The sequence below is a fragment of the Anolis sagrei genome, chromosome 1, assembly GCF_037176765.1.
Source record: "Anolis sagrei isolate rAnoSag1 chromosome 1, rAnoSag1.mat, whole genome shotgun sequence".
Classification (NCBI taxonomy): Eukaryota; Metazoa; Chordata; class Lepidosauria; order Squamata; family Dactyloidae; genus Anolis; species Anolis sagrei.
Window position 1 is genome coordinate 287,385,582 of NC_090021.1, and position 22,415 is coordinate 287,407,996.

General features: G+C 37.8%; 1 protein-coding gene across 2 annotated transcripts in view; it reads left to right on the plus strand.

The window, feature by feature from the left end:
* LOC132770722 (cytosolic phospholipase A2 epsilon-like) overlaps positions 1-22,415 on the plus strand; it is a 66,266-nt gene that overhangs the window by 33,220 nt on the left and 10,631 nt on the right. For both annotated transcript variants that reach the window (XM_060768401.2, XM_067462832.1), the window contains exons 6-16: positions 543-585; positions 2,497-2,563; positions 4,013-4,167; positions 6,943-7,029; positions 7,607-7,644; positions 8,655-8,790; positions 9,043-9,179; positions 10,645-10,867; positions 13,399-13,510; positions 15,476-15,613; positions 21,453-21,563. In XM_060768401.2, coding sequence (XP_060624384.2) covers positions 543-585; positions 2,497-2,563; positions 4,013-4,167; positions 6,943-7,029; positions 7,607-7,644; positions 8,655-8,790; positions 9,043-9,179; positions 10,645-10,867; positions 13,399-13,510; positions 15,476-15,613; positions 21,453-21,563 — 1,247 coding nt within the window. The remainder of the gene's footprint in view (positions 1-542; positions 586-2,496; positions 2,564-4,012; positions 4,168-6,942; positions 7,030-7,606; positions 7,645-8,654; positions 8,791-9,042; positions 9,180-10,644; positions 10,868-13,398; positions 13,511-15,475; positions 15,614-21,452; positions 21,564-22,415) is intronic.

Here is a 22,415-nt window from a genome sequence, read left to right on the forward strand (position 1 = left end):
ACTTTGTACTATTGGCAACCAGTAGAATCGTTTTAATATAGATGTATGCTCATTTGTAGATGTTCCTGTAACCAATCTGGCTGCCATATTTTAAACTAATTTTTATTTTTGAACTTGGTACAGAGATAGCCCAATGTACAGCACATTGCAAAAGTCCAACCTTCAGCAGCATTTACATTACTATTATTGTTGGAGTGCTGTTCATTATTTATGTATTATTCATACATATATACATACATGCATATAGTTGACCTTCCACATTTGAGGTTTAAGCATTTATGGATTTGATTACTTAGTGATCACTGTATTTGCCAATGCCTTTGCTGCTTCCTTACATGGAACTGAAAAAAAATCTGTTCTCTCTAGGTATTTGTGTACACCCAAAATAAGATGTCCCTTAATTAATTTTTGAATATTTTTGAGTTTCCGATTGCGATCACATTGTATAATTTTAACTAAATTGAACCTAATACAGTGATACAGTTAGAAATGCCGGCAAAATGACCAATAAGTCATAACACACCATTGTTTTTGTTTTGCAGCCCAGTTCGTCAGGAGCATATTGTTACTAACGATGTACTAGTGGTAAGATCAATTTTGTTTTACATACACACACACACACACACACATGAAAAATCATACGGTAGTTATTAGCATAATTGTGACATCTTATTGCAGTCCTAAGGTTTCTGCTCATTTTTGTTATTTGGACTACTACTGCAAGAACTTTCTGCCAGGACTTGTTGTAGCCTGCCCAAGGGCCAGATGCGTCTGATGAGGATGATGGGTTTCAAAACAGAGTGTCTGAGAGCATAGAGGGAGACTTGCAGACAAGCCAGTCTGAGACAGGTTGGCCTGACCCCGAACCAGCAGATTACTTCATTGCTATGCCTCCTTCATGTGTGATTATTGCCTTAATTTGTATGTGTTGTAGTCTGGCAAGAGCCAGACAATTCTGATGGGGGTGATGGGTTTCAAAATGAAGTGTCTGAGGTGTCTGAGAGTATTTGGCAGATTTGCAGACAGGCCAGTCTGAGACAGGTCAGGTGACCCAGCAGATGCTATGCATACCAGGGAAAGTGAAACTGAACTTTCCCTAGAGAAAATACCTTGGGAAGACGGGGAGGGTGTAGAGGTCACTAGGGTGTGTAGATTGGATGTCAGGACACAAGATGTGAAAAGCAGGCAATTAAGACGTCCCAAAAGAATTAGAGATAGGAGTTTCAGGTCCATATGTGGCAAGGATGATGGCATGAGTGCCTTGGTGGGTCTAAATTACGTGTTCGATTCTCAGCATTTCAGAGAAGACAACTCTGCTGTGGGGAAACAGTCTTCTGTTCATGTTGCCAAGTCTTTGGTTCTTGTAATATCAATTTTCTTGTTTCATGTTCCTGCCTTTGCACCTTGGAAGAATTTAGCCTGGATTGAGTTTCCTGTGTTCATGTTCCTGTATTTTACCTTGGATTATTTCTATTTTCTTGGATTTCTAGTTCCTGTGAGGTTTTCTTGAATTTCTTAAAGACTTGTATTGACTGCGTTTGTATATTGTTATTTATATCTTGACTGCTACTTTTGGATATATCACCCCCCTTTATTATTATTATTATTATTATTATTATTATTATTATTCAATAAACTCTTCATTATTGGTCTATTGGTCTCTGGTGTGGTCCTGGGTGTAGAAGTGCCTCAGGACTAGGCTGTAACACAACTCTCTAATTTCTAACCCTAATCTCTTACAGTTCTACTTTGGGGGCAGATCCAGACAGGCCTTTATCCCAGGCGAATCCACATTTTAAAAATCGGATTTTCCTGGGGTCCTGTCCACACCCACCCCAGAAAGTGCAAACTTTCTGCGGTGGGTGTCCAGATGTTCTCCTGGGACGAGCCCCCACACCCGTTTGAAAAGTAATGTAGCCTTACCAAACTTCGAGCAGCTCTCCCAGCACGTAGAAATGATGCGCCAGCAGAGCGGGGTGGGGAAGCATTTTTCCTCTCTCCTCCTCCCCCTCCACTCTCCTGGCTCATAGATACTGTAATAAGGGCACTGTCTGGATGGGCCCTGAGTTAAACACTGTGTACCTGGTAATGTATTTATAAACTCTATTTCATTCAGATAACAGGGTGATGAATAATGAGTATGTGTGTATGAGAGAGAGTATTTAGGCAACCATGTAGCCTTACAATAAAACAATAAGGTAAAATTATAAAACAGTAGTCAAAAATCTAAGATGAGGGAGCTAAACCAATTTAGAACACATTTAGAAGAAACAAAGGGCATCCCTTATATGTTTCTCAAAATTTATGATCACATTATATATTTAAAATAGTGAAATTACTTTAGTCCTGGGATTTATTTTCAGATTCAAGGCTAGTTTTGGGTTTGTAAAAGTTGCCAAGTAAACATCTATTAATTTGTTGGTATCATGGTTAAAAATAGTTTACTCTTTTCTCTTTTATTTCTCTTTTTGTCTTTTCTATGTCATTTTTTTGTAGTCTCGTGAAATCTCTTGCTTGGAGGTGCAGGTGAATGAGGGAAAGATGACAAAGAAAAACACAAGAGGTTGTTATCTGTTTTTTTAAAAGTACTAGTCTTAAATATATGTTTTGAAAGGTTTTATCCTTAGACTTTTTAGGGAGAAAAAAAACACCTTTGTTCCTCTATTATATGAATTTTTGTTGTTTTAATATGTTGTTTTAATATTATTCTGCTTTTTTGCAATATAAATCTGATGTATCTATTTTGATTCATTGGCCAATTGAAGCTACATTTCAGTGTGTGGTAGCATCCCATTTTCAATTTAAATGCAACCATACAATGAAACTGAAATTAGTGGAAATCAGGGGTCTGCACCTTGAGAAGATGGCAGGCCCCTTGTATACTCAAGGCCACAAGTTGACTGATATACCATGAATTTTGCTGTCATGGCACTAACAGATGTAGGAGACAATTCAGATTTTTCTGAAAATAAGGTTGTCAATAGACGAGGCACTTCATAAATTACAACTCCACTTCCAAGAGGTTGCTGGGGTGTGATTTTGCTTTAAAATAGGGTGTATCTTTCCAGTGCATTAATTTTCAAAGGGAACAATTATATCCCCTTTCTTTGATATTGTGCTTACAAACTTCAGCAATGCAGCAACAAGTTTGGCATGCCAGGGGTAGCAGAAGACTGCAAAGGTATTTGGAAGGTGATTCCTTTAATTGAATCAAAAGAAGTACTGGGTTTAAGTTCTAAAAATCTTAAGTTCCAAACAATGTAATAGTAGACACAAAAATCAGTCAGTTCCCTTTTTTTCTTTCCCAGTTGAATTTTCTAGATTTTACATTTTTGTGTGAAGAGATTTGCAATTTTTTTCGTACAGTTTTAAAGAGCAAAATGAAACAAATCCTCTCCTATCTGCATTTGCTAAATCCAGTGGAAGCTCTTCTTGTCAGCATGGAGAGGGCTGTACATGAATGTTTTATAAATGTTTAAATAGAAAAACATCCCTGGGAGAAAAGAAAGGAATTACAACATTAGTTTAGGACTAATATGGTGGAATTTGTGAAGATACAAACCTAGTTTTGCCATATATGGAAACTGCCCTGAGTCCCTTTGGGGAAATAGGGCAATCTACAAATAAATGTTTATTTATTTTTATTGCTTTTGTGATGTCTTGTACTGTTTAATATTTATTATCTATATTATGTTTTATGCTGATTATACTGATTTGTTGGAAACCGCCTTGAGTCACCAATTGGCTGAGAAATGCAGTATGCAAATACAATAAATAAATAAATAAATAAATAAATATTTATTATTAGTCTTTGAAAAATTATGCTCTCATTTAATGACTTTAAATATCACACACATTTGTATCTTTCTATCAATCATCTTAAATATGAAAATGTTTGTGAATTTTGTAAAAATTGCATCAAAATAAAACTGAAGAAATTATCAGACCTTGTAAATGTACATAAAAGGTGTGATTTGAATAATAACCATAAACTCTGTGTGTACTGTTGTAGAGAAAAACTTAAAATTCACAGTGAAAGGCTCCTATGAAGAAACTCAGGAATATCTATTGGACTCTGAATTGCATCCAGCGGATCCTCTTATGTTCCACTATATCAAGTATAAGGAATCTGCTTTGGAGCTTGAAGTACCAAAGAAGTCATGCTTTGTATGTGTTTAAATTATGTCATTGAACTGGAAAATAATGTGAAAGCAAAGGGGTTTTTTTTCATTTTTGAGTGAAATGATAAGGTTACATTTTGTCATAAGATATCCTGTGACTTTACAAAAGAATGAAAGAATGAAGAAAGCAATACAAATCTTCATTTGTTTTGTTCCTTAATGCAATAATAGATAATTTCATCAATCAGCTTTACAAGAACATGAGTCTTTGTTCATATTTCCTATTAATTTATTACTTTGTGTAGAAACAGAAATGTTTCTTTCTCCAGAAATCATGTTTTTGCAAAGAAAACATGTTTTTTTTTTCAAAATGCACTGATTTGCAAAATAATTTGCATGGAAAACTATTGCAGGAAAAGCACAACGGGGTTTGTATTTAGGAATCCTTGCAAGTTCCATTATTATATGAACTAGCAGCACTTATGGCTCTTGTGGTGGTGGCTAAACCAATTTAAAAGAAAAATAAGCCATGGTTCATTTTTTAACACTTTTGAAATTGTCTTTTTTTAAAAATTTAAACTTCTACAGAATCCCTAGATTTCTCTCTCAGTCCCTATTGCCACCTTAGAATAAAATGAAATAATTTATCAAGAATTTCACTCTAGAGGTTCTTCGTGATTTTTGTGTGTGCTTGTATGGTAACCTGAAGGTCATTGCAGAACATCTGAGAAATTAAAATATTTTCTAGAAAAAATCAGCATACTGTATATATTTATGTGTAAGTTGCCCTCATGGATAAGTTGAAGGCAGTTTTTTGAGTCAAAACTATGGATTTTGCTCTGACCCAAGGATAAATCAAAGGTCATTTTACAGAGATGGGAAGCACCAAGATGGGACCCAGGGGGCCAGCTGATCCTGGTCACCCCCATTTTCTCACCCAGACATTCAAAAATACCAGATGCAACACTATAGCATTGAGGGCAAAGTGGGGCAATGTGATTTTTAAGTTATTCTGGGGTGCACTAAGTTCTTCCCTTTCACCATTCTACTCAGAAAAAGGAATGATTCCCTTTTAATAAAGGTTAAGGTACAGTATTCACACTGACCCTGGATAGGTTGGCACAAGTTTTTTGACCAAAATTTCTACATTTCTACATGATGATACATTCTCTTCTGGCGGTACATCCTCTTCTGCAGATGATTTGACTTTCTAAATGAAATTAGGGCATTTGTTACCACACTATAAAGCTTGTTAGCAAATTTGATACAGAGATTTTAGCTCTCACCCAAATCTGGGATAGATTACCTCTCTATAGAAAACAATTATTCTTTAAGGATTTTTTACTCTTTTCAGTTTAATGTACTTAGTCACCACTGATATAATCTTGTGCATTTGGCTGCACCTTGTTTACTGAGTTGGATTATATTCAACTTGCGTAGTACTGTGGCATGTCTATTGCAGCCATTTCTATAGCTCAATCTGTTGACCTCACTGTCTTTGAGCTTGAGCATACCTGTGTGCTCATATCAGGTATACCTAGAACTGGATTTGACAGCTTTCTAATTAAAAACTTCATAGTCAAGCAGGTATTGGTGTTGCAATTTAAAAAAACCAAAAAGGAGGATAGTATTACATTCTATCATTACATGAAGTTTGGAAGCTGAGATAGGTGTAAAATTATCTGACAGCCAGTGAATTCTCTGGAATTATACTATGTCTTTGCTCCCCACCAAGAAAAGCAACAGTAAATTTAACCACCCTTTGCACTATTGTGCAAAACTCTAATATGCCACAAGATATGTGAAATAAATTGTCTTGGCAAACACATTGCTCCAGCACTGCCTTCCTATTAGGACAACAATTTCATACAACAAACGAACAGCTTTATTAGTTCATAAATGCTTATATCCCAAAGAACGGCTTGCAATTGGTGGCATGAACATGACTATGGAATTTCCTAGATTTTGTTGGTGATCTCATAGTGCCACATAAAGTACTGAGGCAGTTTATGGGTCAGGAATCTATCTAACCTATTTCTGTTTGCATTTTGAATAGTTTCTAAATTGTTGTTGTTGATGATATCATTTATATCTATAGCTCCATCATTGTACATGGTGCTTTACAAGTAAAAGAACAACAAAACTGTTCCCTGCCCTCAGGATTACAATAGAATAAAGATATGATACAAAAGAAAATAGTCCTGTGCCAGGGGACTATACCCAAAAGATACTTCTTCTTTCTCTCCGAGGCTAGGGCAGTGGCAGTTGGGATAGCTGGAAGGCTTTTAATTTGATTGAAGACTTTGTCATGATTGAGTTGGGCCTGCCTCTTCCCTCCTTCTAAGGCTAGGGCAGTGGCAGTTGGGTTGGAAATAGTAGTTTTCATCTGTGTCTGGGCTTTGGCCTGATAGAGGTGCATCTGCCTCTTCCCACTCTCCAAGGTCAGTGCAATGGCAATCGAGATGGAGGGAAGGCTTTTCATGTGTTTCTTGGCCTAAACATGATGGGGCTGTGCATGCTTCTCTTCCTCTACGGCCAAAGCAATGGCAATTGAGATAAGGGGGGGGGGGGGGAGTTTCATCTGCTTCTGAGCCTCAGCATGGTAGATCTGTGCCTGCCTCTTTTTCAGTTCTTCCTTTTTATAGTAGCTACTATGTGCTGATAAGACAAATTGACACTACAATCCTACACATAAATGCAATTAAATTAAGTGGTATCCACTCCTAGATATATTTGTACTGCATTGTCACCTATTTGAACAGTTAAGTGACAAACATCAGAATCCTAAAAAGTTTCTAAAACCTTATTCCATTTCTTTTAGTCTTTTAGTGGTAATGCAGATGAAAAAGCCAGTTTCATTCTACCTCTGGATTTACAAGAAACAGAAGAGAAATTAATTATAGACAAGGTAAATATTTATTTATTTCAGATATTTCTATCCCACCTTTCTCTGCAACACGGATCCAAGATGGCTTAGAAACAGAATAGTGTTATCTGAATGTGGAATACAAAGATAGAAAAACTCAACTGATTATAAATAAAGCAACAGTTACTCTCTACCACAGGGCTACCCATTGATACTAATGAATTTAAACATGTAGAACGTTACCAAGAAAGGCCATATCCACACAGGGTAGCAGGTCATGCATACTGCTGTTCAATATTTTTCATTGCTGTTCAGTGTCAGAAAGTTGTTTGAAAATTGTAAGGAGATATCACTCCTACTCCTTATTTCTAACTGTCTATCTTTTCATAGTTATTTATACCATACCATCATTGAATATTCTACCCTAAAGAGTTAGACAGGTCCTTTTATCATAAGTTTTAAAGCTCATAAAACAGATGGATAAAGCAAGAAGAAGAAAACTGTATTTCACCAGTTCCTTTTGAATGGTTGCTGTACAGAAAAAAATCAATCTCTTTCAGATTACTATTTCATGTTATAATAGATTACTAACAATCATTCATATTGTTTTGATTTCCAGGACAAAATGATTGACCTAAATCTAAAAATAAAGGACTGGTAAGAACAGATTGCTGTTGCTATGACAATTGTATAAAATTTGACTTAATTGATAACAATGATGATGACCAGAATTCTGTTGAGCAGTTGCAAAGGAGTAACCTAGAATTGTATGCTTGTGACAGTTTTGTATCCATAATCCCTACATTTTACCTAGTTTAGAGGATGTATAAGGTCTGTGAAAATCCCCCACCCCCACTTACCAGACAGCGGACAGCGACTGATGGGGATATTGTTGATCAGTTGGCTGATGGTCTCACCTCTCCCTCACTTGAACTATCCCCAGAGTGGGAGGGAATTGTGACAGCACTCCTGCTTCTGCCTGTTGCACTGGAAATTATTTGCAGGTGAGGGTGGGGCCATCCTTCAGTTGCTTCCCAATTGACTGGGGAACAGACCCCTATAGATCATGATGGTTGTTGGTTGGTAAGTGGGGATCGAGATGAGATTTACTTCATAGCGCTGTAACTGTAGTGCTTATGCATTCCTAACTTGCCAACTAGACTATGCTATTGGAAGTGTATGCAAATACAGCGGGCCATTCTTATCTCCTGAGGAACTCATGGCAATACCAAAATCCATTGCTGCCAAAGTCTCATCATGTACAATGTGTGGTAAAATGCTGTTCCTTGTAAAAACTGGCACAATCAGGGTTTGCTTTTTTGTAATTTGGGGGAGGGGAGATATTTTCAAGCCATGGATGGTTGAGTCCATTATCAACTGCCTGCACAAGGGCTCTGACCTAGCAACTTGTCAGTGAATGGAACCCTTGTTCATACTTCTGGACATGAAAAACCTCAATTCAAACATTATGTGAATGTAAACAGAGCAGGTGAGGGAATCTACTAAATCAACGTGTATGTACTAAATATATGGTTTGAATGCATGGGTCTTTTTTTTTACAAATTATTTATATAGTTCTGTATTGGGCTCTTGAATAAATAATAATAATACAGTACACTGCCATATTTCTTTTGTTTTGTTTTTTTTCATGCTGGGCTATGTGCAAGGCCAAAAAACTTAGATGTGCGTTTGGGCTATGACTTATGTGTGGACGAAGATATCCTCATACAGAAACGGAAGAAGCTGGCTGCAATTACGCTGCAGAAAGCTCTCCATTTAAAGAGGGATTTGCAGGAACATGAGGTATGTAGGACAGGTTCTGTTAATAAAAATGAATTCCATTGTTTAAACTCTTCAATTTGCACTGCAGTAAGCTTTGGCAATGTGCATTTCATCATTGCCACAGTTTAAAGTTGGCTTTAAGCTTCATTAAATGGTCAGTATATATGTGGCCAAAGTGGAAGGAGGAGAGAGTAACTGATATCTTTTCATCGGAGGGCATGAGCAGACACATTCTGAAGCTTAGCATTTAATGTTGTCTATTTCATTGAACAGGTGCCTGTCGTGGCAGTCATGACAACAGGAGGCAGTGCCAGGGCATTTACAGCTTTACATGGCAACCTATTTGGTCTTCAGAAACTGGATCTCTTAGATTGCATTTCATACATCACTGGATCCTCTGGCTCCACATGGTAAGGGTGTATTGTATAATGAAACTTTAATTCTGGTGTTTCCTTGCCACCTCCCTCCCTCCCTTTCTGATTAGGCAGTTAATAATCTGAACTATGTGTGTAATTGTTATTTCTATGTGTGCCCCCCCCCCCCCCAACCATCTTGGGAAAATGATTGTGTTCATACTTGTAACAAAATGGAATAGCTCCTGCCTCAGGAAAATGGCCGGGCAAGATGTCTGCTCTGCTCAGAGCATAGGTTGTTCTAGCTAATAACTCAACTATTAATAAAATTCATTACATACTTGATTTCTGTATAACGCAGTCATGATGCGAGTTATGTATTCAGAAATAAAAAGTAATACAATGTCTGAGCATTCAAAATACATGTAAAACAAAAGACAATCGGATAAAAATATAGGCCGGGTATCCCTTAGTTAAAATGCATGGAACCAGAAGTATTTGGGTATTCAATTTCTTTTGGATATCGGAATACCTGTTTTTGTATATACATATATAGTCAGATATCTTGGAGTTGGGGCCCAAGTCCAAACCACAAGCATTTATTTATTTATTGAGTTAATGACATGCCACCTTTCTCCAAGAGCGGGACACAAGGCAGCTTCCAAAAACCATAAAACCATTAGAAACACTTGCAGTTTCAAAGCAATTTATTTATTTATTTATTGTGTCAGAAGCAAATTGGTATAGTTATAATGTATTTAAAAAACACAAACAAAGTTAAAAACTTGGCATTATCTTAAATGTCCTTTGACCAGAAGCTGGTCACTTGGAGTGCCTCTGGTGTTGCTGTGAGAAGGTCCTCCATTGTGCATGTGGTAGAGCTCAGGTTGCATTGTAGTAGGTGGCCTGTGGTTTGCTCTCTTCTGCACTCACATGTCATGGACTCCACTTTGTAGCCCCATTTCTTAAGGTTAGCTCTGCATCTCATGCTGCCAGAGACGCCTGTTCAGCGTCTTCCAAACAATTAAAATCATATCATAATATATTTAAAAATAGATTAAACATAAACAAAAAACCCTATATCTACTTATACATTAAAAACTGACTTAAATAAAATGTCTTCATATATACCTTCTGCAAATAGGACAAAGGTAATTTTGCACACAATATTTTACTAAATCCTTAGAAAGCAAAGACATCACTATTTCAACCACCATACACAGCCAGACCAAGTGTATGCCCTTTGCTACTGTTTGGAGCAGCCAATCTGGCAAGGAAGTCCCCTCCCTATGCACCCATAAATATCTACTCTTTCTCTTTCTGAGGATGATAGCAAAAGTGTATTGGAAATATGCCTTATGGGAGGATTGATGCTTTGTAAGATAAAATATATTTGATTTTTTGAAGAATCCATTCAACCTATGTTTTCATGTTAATCTTACCTTCTGTAAGATAACTTGTTGACTTTTATACAATCAGTAATATCCAACATGTCCTATTTTTCAACCATTTTCCCCTTTAGGACTCTATCAAATCTTTACCAACATGCTAACTGGTCACAACAAGATCTCTCGGGAGCAATTGCAGAGGCTCGCAAGAATATGACCAAAAGCAAGTGGAACCTCTTTTCTTTAGAAAACCTAAAGGAATACAGTGATGCTTTGGAGCAAAGGCAAAAAGAAGGCTACAAAACCTGTATTACAGATCTTTGGGGACTACTTATCGACAAAGGAGTAGGCACTGGGGTAAGACATATCTCTGCTGTCTAAAGTACAAAGAGGTATTTCCTTTAGACCAGGACTTCTCAAACATTTTCAGCTATGGAGCAAAAGTTTGTGGAGATAATAAATGTTTATATATTATATATAATACAATATATTTTATATAATATATATATCAAGCATAGGTTGGGCAGTGGCAGATGGATGCAGAGTGTTTGTGTGAACTAATTTGCACACTGGACAAAATAAAAGCAAGAAAATGCAATACTTAAAATGAAGAACAATTTTAACCAACAAAAACTTAACAGTATTTCAATGGAGAACTCCAAGAGCCATCCAGTTGAACCCCCTTCTGCCATACAGGAAAAACACAATGAAAGCACCCCCAACAAATGGCCACCCAGCCTTTGTAATAATGATAATGATAATGATAATAATACTAACAACAACAAGAATAGGAGCAACCCTCGGAGCCATCAACAGTTGCTTCAGTATTGAGGTCACATGGTCTCCAGGATCAGGTGGACAGTGTGCTGCAATGGTTGCTTCACGTAGGTGCCTAAATTGTTTGAATTCTAAACTCAAAAGACTAGGAAGGACAGAAGGGAAGCGACAGGCCAGGGGTGACAGAAAATGGTGGAAATGAGGTGGGGCACCTACGGAACCCCTGCTCAGTGGAGCACAGTTTGAGAACTGCTGCATGTACCAACTTTAATACAAAGTTATGAAAACATTTAGCAATTTAAAATTGTGGCTTATGTGATGCAGACTTTTTTTTAAATGGAGGGGAAGTGGAAAAAAACATAGGTATCATTATGGTTTTAAATGGTCACCAAGTGGAATTCGATATCAGCTAGGACCTGTTCACACTTCACAAGATTATAGTATTATGATTCCACAGTATGTAACATGACAACATTCTATGGAATCCTGTGATTATTAGGATTTTATTGCATTAAGGTGGCAAATCAGTATTGAATCAGGACTATCACCTATCACATGAAGCCATGAGTATCCTGATGTCAGTCTGCCCTCTTTCCACAGTAAACATGCTCTGTGCATTGGGCAGGAAGACCCATCAATAGTCATGGGTGGTGTCATGTTCCCATAACATACTTGCTGCGATAAGACCATTCCACTTCTATGCTGCCTTGCTTACACTGAAGTGACATCAGGGGGTTGGCCTTCTCTTCCTCTTCCCCCTTGCTAGTTCCAAGGCAGTAATTTGTTGATTTGAAGTTTTATTTTTTTAACCTTGGCTCTAATTGTGACATTGTTTTAAAATTATATTTAAAATATCACAGAAAGGGGGAGTTACGAGCCTAAACAGAAGTACAGCTGTGAGATCGAGCCTGGCAAATTGATGCATTTGTGTGATAATTCTGGCATGTCACCACTAGCAGCCTTATTACACGGTAGCGGAAAGAGTAGGCAAAGAATATGCATCCCAGCTGAAATCCTGTGGCTTCCTCCTGCAGAATTTTGGGGCTTGTAGTTTAGTGAGGACTAGGACCTCTTTGGCTGAGCATTTTAAAGACCCCCTCTGCAGAATTCTGCAGGAGGCACCCACAGAATTTCCGATGAGATGCATACTTTTGCCTACTCTTTTTGCTCTAGTGTGATACTGGCCTGGGATTTATGCAATAAAGTCCTTAGTCTAGGGAGAAGTATTTTCAAGCAAAAAGCTCAATCACCTCACAAAACGACAAGCACCAGGATTCAGTAAGATGTAGTCACGGCAGCTAAAGTATTATCATCAGCTGTGTCTTTCTTCAACAACATTTACATGTTGTTATTGTTGTTATTATTATATTTATACCCTGCTTTATCTCTCCTGCAGGAGACTCAAAGTGGCTTAACATAAAAGCATCAGCATACAATTTTAAAAATCTAAATATGTGAACATTAACACAATATAAACAGTATTTTAAAATTCCCAGTTAAAAACCATTAAACCATATTCAAAGTTTAAAACTAAAGCACCACCTAACTTGATCTTTAAAACCTTCATATTTAAAAGCCTGCCTGAATAAAAAAGTTTTAGCCTGCCGCTGGAAGGACAGCAGAGAGGGGGCCATTCTAGCTTCCCTGGGAAGAAGGGAGTTATTATTATTATTATTATTATTATTATTATTATTATTATTAACAACTATATTTATACCCCGCTCTTCTCATCCTGAAGGGGAGTTCCAGAGTTGAAGGGCAGCCATTGAGAAGCTTCGCTCTCTCATTCCCACCAACTGATCTTGAGATGGAGGTGGGATTGAGAGAAGATCCTGAAGATCTTAGGGCTCAGGCAAGTTTGTACAAAGGGATGCAGTCTGCCAGATAGCCTGGATCTGAACAGTTGAAGGCTTTTCTAGGAATCCTATTTGGAGGCAGAGGAATTTGAATCTTGATAGACAGTTGACTCCCTAAGTGAGTAAAATACAGGGTGATCTGACTGAAATTAAAATTAAAAATACCTCATCTCCATAGGATTACATGTAATTTCCATAGGATTACAACTCTGTCATTGTAATAAACTGGTGTTGGCTAATCCATTTTTTAAACAGAAAAGCAGCACACTTTCAGAGCAGAAATATGCCTTGAGTCATGGCCAGAATCCTTTGCCTATATACATGGTTCTCAACACCAGAGACAAGTACAGCCTTCCAGAATTTAAAGGTAACATTACTTACTTACATTAGCACTTGGTTTGAGACCAGAATGATTTTGTGTTACATGTAGGCATATTGATTGTTCTAAGATGCTTTAGCAAGAATCTTCTTGGTGACACAGGTTAACCAGGTTATGTATGTAAGGGTCTTTTTTCGGGATGTAATGGATGGAAGTATTTAATATCTACTTGTGCAATGTCCAGCACTCTTCCCTCCCTAGGCCTCTTCCAGGTACCCCAAATGCTCTGCAACCATCATTAAATACAGGTGGGTAAAAGAAGAGAGTTCAGAAAGTGACCAGGCAGCTTGGTTATAATCCTGCAACTGGGCGGAAAAATTAATGTCACCAGAGATATGAGAAGGCAACATAAGCTCTCTTCTCTCTTCTGCCTTGGCTATTTCTCTCTCTGCTTCAGACAGTATATGGAAGTGGTCCTCTACCTGTGGGTCTCCGGGTGTTTTGGCCTACAACTCCCAGAAAATCCATCTAGTTTACCAGTTGTTAGGATTTCTGGGAGTTGAAAGCCAAAATATCTGGGGATCCACAGGTTGACAATGTATGTATGTGGCCACAGAAATTTGGAAACTGCCTTTCAGGGACAGGAAGAATGTAGAACAATGCATATCCATGGAATCTTTGATTTAAAAAAACCCATCCAATTGTTAATTTACCATAGTAACACAGGAATGCCATTCTGAGATAATCTGTTAATTTTTGTCCCTTTTTGCTATGGTAAATCTTAGAAGGAAAAGGTACCATCCTTTCTGCTATGGCTATCTATCTATACTCTGGTCAACAATGACTGTTTAGGATAATAAGATGGATATACTTTTCCATAATGGGATGAGTTGTAAGAGAAGCTTTAAGGCCAAATTATTTGAATGTTAAGCAAGAAAACAGAAGACAGAAAATATATTTCCCTTGCTGGTAACTCTTCACTGCTTGGAGCATTTTTCTAGCATGTGATTATCCACCTCATCAGATGGGCAAAATTGCCTGTCTTACACCTTTTCACCCCTTTTCAGCCATGGAGCCTGCCGGCTCCCATCCCACATTGATCTAATTCTGGTGGGGCTCTGTACCTAAAGAGTGTGAAATTGGTATAGGAGGCAGTGAAGTCAATATGGGAGGCTTTCCGTGTTGCATTGAAAACAATGGGGAGAAGCTGGGCAGCACCACTTCCCCTAGTGGGATGAGGTGAGCGGGAAGGTGAGTGATGTGGGGCAAATACAGGAGAACATGTGATGAGGACCTTAGAGCCTACTCCACATCCATGTTGAAAGAAGTCATTGAGACCTACAAAGCTTTGTTGCTCTTGTGTCATATGCCCTTCATTTTCCTTGATCATGGGCCATTCATAGATGTTTCCATTTCTGTCCAAACTCACTTTTGTCCAAAATCATGGTCCTTCCCAGATTCCAGTGAGAACATCACATAAAACTGCTGGCAGTGGGCAATATGGGTGTAAGGCTGAAAGTCTGAATAATAACACAACTTTTTCATCCTTGATCTGTTTTGGAGGCACTGCTTTATTCCTATAAATAATATTAGTTGAGTTAGTGAGCACATGAGTTGGGATGTTCTCAGTGATGTCCCTGCAGTTGTATAATTCTCTTCCCATTAATATTCATAGTTCTGGCAACTGAGAAAGGCCTTTAGAAAGTTTGTTTTGACTGCTACATATTCTCAAATGAATTTTCTGATCTAAAGTCATATTTCACAAAGATTTGTTGCGTTCTGTTAACTTTGTACTTATATATTCCACTTGTTTTTCTTTGTTCCTTTAATTTTATATACATTGTTTTGTGAAGACTTGGCTGAGATGAGTAAGTAAGAAATAATTAATAGCTGGAATAAATAAATGTATTCGCTATGGCAAAGAGGCTAGACTCAAAGCTGAACAACCACAAACAAGATTTCATAAAATTAAATTTCAATTTGAACCTATATCTGATATTTTTCTTTTTGAAGAATGGATGGAGTTTACTCCCTTTGAGGTTGGATTACTAAAATATGGTGCTTATATTCGTTCTGAGAAATTTGGAAGTAAATTTTTTATGGGTCGGATGATGAAGAAGGTTCCAGAATCTCAAATCTGCTACATGAAAGGTGATTTAAATTTCTCTATTTTAAAGAAAGTGAATGATTACTTCACCAGTGTTTTGATGCTTCTAAAATCCATTGAATTCCCATTTTAATGAAATAAATATTGACTGCACCATGCCTGAAACACATGCATTTCCTTCTGCAAACATCACAGAAGCTGTTATTTCAAACAGACTTTAAGTTTTTAGGATTTAATGAAGTTCTAAATCATTTCCTGTTGTGAAAAAGCATGAGTAAAAACAAGACTCAATTGTCTCCCATAACTTATATCCACTGGTGGAATCCTTAGGGTAGAGCCTTATGACAGTCTATCATATGATGTCAGGGCACTTCTGTGGGAATTCGTGGTCATGAGGCTTGGTTTCCTAGGTGCACTGAAACAGAGCTCAAAGACCTATCAGGAGTTGGGTGTCAATTGACTCCTGATAGAGAGAGGAAGGATAAAGTGGGGAGAAGATGGGGAAAGGAAAGATAAGGATTTGGGATAGTTGTCCTTTGCTGAAGACAGGGAAAGATGGGAGGGAATGGGTTAAGATGATTTCCCCTATTTTTCTCTGCTTTCACTCGTTTTACCTTTGCTCTATCTGAAGAAGTCCCATATGCAAATTTAGTTTCCTTTAACCAGACATCCAAAATTTGAAAAACTCCAGAAATTAAAACAACTGCCAGCTTCAATCTTTGGGAAAAGGGACTTGTCATTCATCCAGCACTTGCTAGGGGGAAAGAGAACAGGGGAAATGACTCTGTTTTTACAAGGCCATTGTAAAAAGCAGACATTCCTGATGATGCTTCCACACTTGCTTTCTGAGCAGCTAATGGAGCCTAAAGACAGGGTGGATGCCTTGGAAACTTCCACAAGTATGAGCGCAAAACTACTCCTCGGCCAATAAGTGTATACAGCTAAGAGAGAATGAAAAATACTTTGAAGGGCAGTGGGGCACAGAAGGATTTTCCTCTTCCCTTTCCAGCTATTTTGCTAAAAGTGTGGGAATGTGCTAACCATCTGGGAAGCATCTCGGATATTTGCTTTTTGCAGGGGCTTCTTGTATGCAGTCTGGTTCCCCTTCCCCTCTTTGGTTTCCCCTTTTGGGTGTCCAGCAGTGGTGGAGCAAGGGTTCCTTGTGTGGATGGCTGGGATGGCACTGGTGTATGACTAATCAATTCCCCCCACCCTTCATTGTGTGTATGCAATATAGATATTCTAAAATCTGAAAAAACAACAAAGGGGGACTCAACCTTTACTAACAGGCTTAAATCTAATTGTTTCATTCCTCTTACTGTTTCCTTTCTTTTGCATCAGACAGCTTAGAGCAAAACACACAGGTTGCACCACTGTAGCTTTTTATTGTTACAAGCTCTGTAATTAAACGTTGATTACAATTCAGAAAGTCTTTTTGTGTGGGACACTTGTGCAACGTGCATCAAATTAGACTAGGCAATCTAGTTGCCTCCTAAATTAGGATGGAAATCATGCAGCCTTGCAGCTAGTACAGTCTTGTAACTACCAGCATTTCTCACCAGTGATTACTGATTATGCTAGCTTTGGCTTCAGAAAGTTACATTCCAACAACATCTGAAGGGCTACACAATTCCTAACCGGTAAAATAATACAAGAAGCCAATGAAGTATTGAGTCTAGGTACTAGCCCTGAGTCAAATTCAGTCAATGGGATTTGTGTTAGTGTTGCCATGGTAAGTTCTTCTTAATTTTAGTTTATTTCACAGTAGCACCTGAAACTAAGTCAAGCATTACTGACATATTATTGCATAACAATGATCTTTCGTTAGGACTAAAGTCCTACCACTTCTAGGTCTCCAGACGTTCCCTGTTTTTAATTTTCCACATAGATAAGATTTAGGGGTGGCAGCTGCATTTTTGATTTTAGCTGTCCATTGCACTTTTCTTAAGCATATATAACATTGCCCAATTTTGTATCATTTCTCAATTTCATCCATTAATGTAGTCCTGTGCCACAGTAACACAAAATGATTGTTTATAGACAGCATGCCCTCCAACATTTCACATATGAAAACTGGGACACATGTGATCAAGCAACATCAGAGTAGAGTCAAGTTGACAAAAGTTATTAATGATAATGAACTCACAAACTAGGAGTTTGATTTTTGCCTCATTTTCCTGGGAAGGGCAAGAATTTGCACCCTCCAATCTTCTCTGCTGAGTTAACTGAGTGAAAACTACTTTTGCAGTTTAAACTCAGTATGTACAAATTACAAGTAAACCCAAAGAAAAGAGGAGAGAGGAACTAAGACATTAAAAAACCCACTGAAAAAACTGGACATTATTAATCAGGACTGTCCCTGCCAAATTAGAACAGTTGAAGAACATGAGATAGCTACCAGCTAACCTGCTAGCATGCAATACGTTTTCGGAAAATGTTGTGGATATGATAATAATATGCCTTAAATATGGTACTGATCAGACAGAGGTCCTCAAGCCGAGGGAAAGCAGGGACATCCATGGGGAGTGAGGCAAATCTGGCAGGTAGTGGGGGAAACCATCGTTCCACACCCTGCATGGCTCACATTTCCCCCTTCCCCATCACAAGAGGCGAAGCGTTACTGCTCAACTTTCCCCACTCTTTCCCTGGCTTACTGGATGAGAACACGGGAAGCTTTTCATGTTCTCAGGGCTCTGACCTATGATTCTTGTAGGATAGAGCCAGGACAGATCTCTGTTGGAAGTAGCCCTGCATCATGTGATGGGCTTCATCGTGCTTCATCCAGGCTCTGACCTGCAAGCGTCATAGAAGAGGGATGAAGACTAATGTGATTAGGTCCTAAGTGTTATCTGTTTCCCCTACACAGCACTAACTAATCATTTAGCTTTATATGTCATATGCAATTTCTTTCTAAATATATTGTTTTGTGTGGGATATTCAAAGAAAAAAATACTTTTGTTACAGCAGTGATTGCATAATGATTTTTAGTAAGCTCACTGAAATGTCATGAAATACTGAGCAAGCTTTTCAGTTACGAAGACTTCTTTATTAGACAAGATGCTAAACAATGAAGAATGTTGAGGGGAAGCCTGGCTAATGTTCAACCCATGGCTTTAAGAGAGAAAGTATGATAAAAATGTAAAATTAGGCTCAACATGAAACTGAGTTAATTTTTAGTGCCTAATATTCTGGTTACTAAAAAAAGATGAAGAAAAGGCTGTTCCTTCATTTTAAAATACTCTAAAATCCGTTGTTGCTAAAATATAATCTCCTTCTTTGAGCAAAAAGCAGGTTCTTTGACAATAAGAATTAAATGTTGTTTTCTGATGGTGTTTAAGTTTTACAAACTGCAAAGGCAGAGTGAGTGTGCCCTCTTCTGACGTTAGGATGAGTTGCAAACTAAAAAGAAGCATAGGCTATTTGAGTCAACTAAATTCACGGTAACTATTTTAGAATATTTTAGAAATTTTCATAATTCCACATTTCTTTCTTCCTGATGCATCCTAACTATATATTAAGGATATACATTTAATGTTCAAGATTGGGAAAGGAGTAGGCAAGGCTGTATACTATCACCTGACCTATTCAACTTCATCATACGATGTGTGAGGCTTGATGAATCCAAGACTGGAGTTAAAATTGCTGGGTGAAACAACAACCTTAGATATGTAGATGATACCACTTTGATGGCTCTAAGTGAGGAGGAACTGAGGAAGAAAGTGCAAAAGGTGAAAGAAGAAAGTGCAAAATCTGGATTGCACTTAAACATAAAAAACCAAGATTATGGCAACTAGATTGATTGATAACTGGCAAATAGAGGGAGAAAACGTGGAGGCAGTGACCAGCTTTGTATTTCTAGGCACAAAGATTATTGCAGGTACAGACTGCAGCCAGTAAATCAGAAGACATTTACTTCTTGGGAGGAGAGCAATGACCAATCTCGATAAAATAGTAAAGAGTAGAGACATTACACTGGCAATGAAGATCCACATAGTTAAAGCAATGGTATTCCCCATAGTAACCTATGGATGTGACAGCTGGACCATAAAGAAGGCTGAGTGAAGGAAGATAGACACTTTTGAACTGAGGTGCTGGAGGAAAATTCAGAGAGAGTTTTGGATCACAAGAAGATCAAACCAGTCCATACTCCAGGAAATAATGTTCGACTGCTCACTGGAGGGAAGGACATTAGAGGCAAAGATGAAGTACTTTGACCACATAATGAGAAGACAGGATACCTTGGAGAAGGTAATGATGCTGGGGAAAATGGAAGGAAAAAGGAAGAGGGACCGATCAAAGTCAGGATGGATGGATATTATCCTTGAAGTGACTGGTTTGACCTTGAAGGAGCTGGGGGTGGCCACGGCCGACAGGAAGCTCTGGCGTGGGCTGGTCCATGAGGTCATAAAGAGTCAGAAGCAACTGAATGGATAAACAACAATATTTAATGTGCAGTTAAGCTCTCAAGTGAGTCAGGAAAAGTGTAAATTGTTTTTAGTGAAATCTGTCAAATATTCTACTTCATCTATATTTTTCCTGGTTTGATTTTTTTGAGTTTTTACATATATTCTTCTCCCTGGTAAACCTTCTGTATCATTGGCAATTTTAAAAAAAATTGCAGGTAAGATAAAGTATTCATATCAACTGTATTAATAAGTGTTGCTAAAACATATATCTTCTTTCTGGCACTTCATACTGGCATTAATTTTAATACTGAGTGTAGCCTTTAAATGTTTATTATATATCCATTTCAATTTTAATTTTAATGTTCATTGGAATTGTATGTTGGTTTAAGGCATTGAATAACTGCCTATATGTAAGCTGCCTTGAGTCCCCTTCGAGGCTGAGAAAGGCGGGGTATAAATAGGGTAAATAAATAAACTGTAAGCAATTCAGTATTTTTGTTATCAATCATATTGCTGTTAGATTCCTCTCAGTTTACCATGGACTTTGATGCGCAATGTCTAGAAATGTCTTTTTTTCTGAACTCATTCAGCAAAAAAGACTTAAACTTCTTTTGTATTATTATAGAAACACAATGGCAAATGCTATGCTTTAAATGAGATTAGAATGCAGCATATAAAAAAGCTAGGACTCTAGGTCATTAAATCATATATTATTCTTGTGTGCCTTCAAGTAATTTCTGACTTATGGCAACCCTAAATTAATGGTCCCAATTGTTAAAGAGCAAGCCCCTACAAAATGCTTTGATTTATAATACAAACAGCTCACAACAGTTAACTGTTGCTGGGAAAACACAAACGTGTGCATGTAACACTTCTTCCTGTGAAGGTGTTATAGCTGTGTTCAGAGAAAACTACTGGGTGCAACACAACACCAGCATTCCTGATAATTAAAAAGTCACTGTGCCTCAACATTGTAAAATTTAGCTGTATTGCTTTTATCAGGGGCAAGCACACCCTGGAGCCTTGGAAGGCCACACCACCTGATTTTCAGCGACTCATTTTCTAATGAACCATGATGCATTGTTTCATGGGCCATTTGGGGTGACTGGAAATAAAATGATATTGCACTAATCTTTATCACCTTGTGAAGCAAATTCTGGTTGGGGTTTGCTTTTTTTGTTTGTAGATGGAGCAGCTTCTTGAAATACCTGAATTTCTTTCAGGGTGCAGAGATATGTAGATTGGGGGAGGGGATCGGTGACAGTACAGAGGACCCTTTCCATGCTACACGTGGTGTATGGGATGCATGCTTCTCAGGCTTGTGTTGAATCACAGTGTCCATTATATTAAGGCATCTTCATTTTAAAATGATAAACTAGTGTCTTGACAAACACATTTCATTTTTATCTGTATTTCTTCCTGTATTTCTGTGATGAGGTTCTCCATCTCTCCCTTTTCTCTCTCTTTCAATCCCCAGGTGTATGGAGTAATGTATTTTCTTATAACCTGTTGGATTCCTGGCGAGCACTTGATGCTTCTGAAGAAAGTTTTTGGCACAAATACACCCGGGACAGAGTAAAGAATATAGGTTAGTCATTTGATGTTTGACTACAGGTTTTTGCTTCATTGGATCCTCCATTCTATTGTCTGCTTTGTTGGTAAAATCCTTGCCTACGTGAACACTAACCAATTTAGTACCTGAGACTCCATTCAGCATAACCACTACATTAGCCATAAAACTAGGTCCAAAATAATTGTTTCCCCTTAACAAATTTATTATTTCCAAACGGTGGTACTGAAATTTTCTGTCAAGCGGAATTGACTCATTGTAGCAAATTACTTATACTGTTGTGCTTTGGGAATATATCATTAGCAATTGTTCTTTTAGCTGCAGTGATAGCTAAGATGTTACTTCTATTATTATTTTTCAAGGTTAGGTAGAAATAATCCATGTGAAAATGGTGAGCCGACTCCCCTTCGTTGTGCTCTACAAAACACACAAACAATGGAGACATGGCATTTTATATCAGTTTAACACTTGAAAGATTATTCTCAAAATCTGCTTCCAAAGAAAAATTAAATCAAGCTGTGGTGATTAATTTTAATTAATAATAGTTTTCATGTCTATAAGGCTTTTTGCTTTTTATGCCCTGGGAAAAGGAGAAGAGAAAGGACCCTGGATGCTTTCCTATGTGCATGTGAGTTACTTCCACTGTTTGACATTGGGGCCACATCTGCTTATCCAGAGGTCCTAATCCTGCTCTTTGGCGTTGCCCCATGACATCTTTATTTAATGGTTTCTCAAGACTTAGTTGGTGTCCCATGGCTTAGTTACTGTCTGAAACAGCTTTAAGCTAATATATGCAAATATTTTTCATTCCATCATTTTGCCTTTGGCCTTGTCAAACTTGAGAAAAAAAGTGGCATAAATTATGATGAT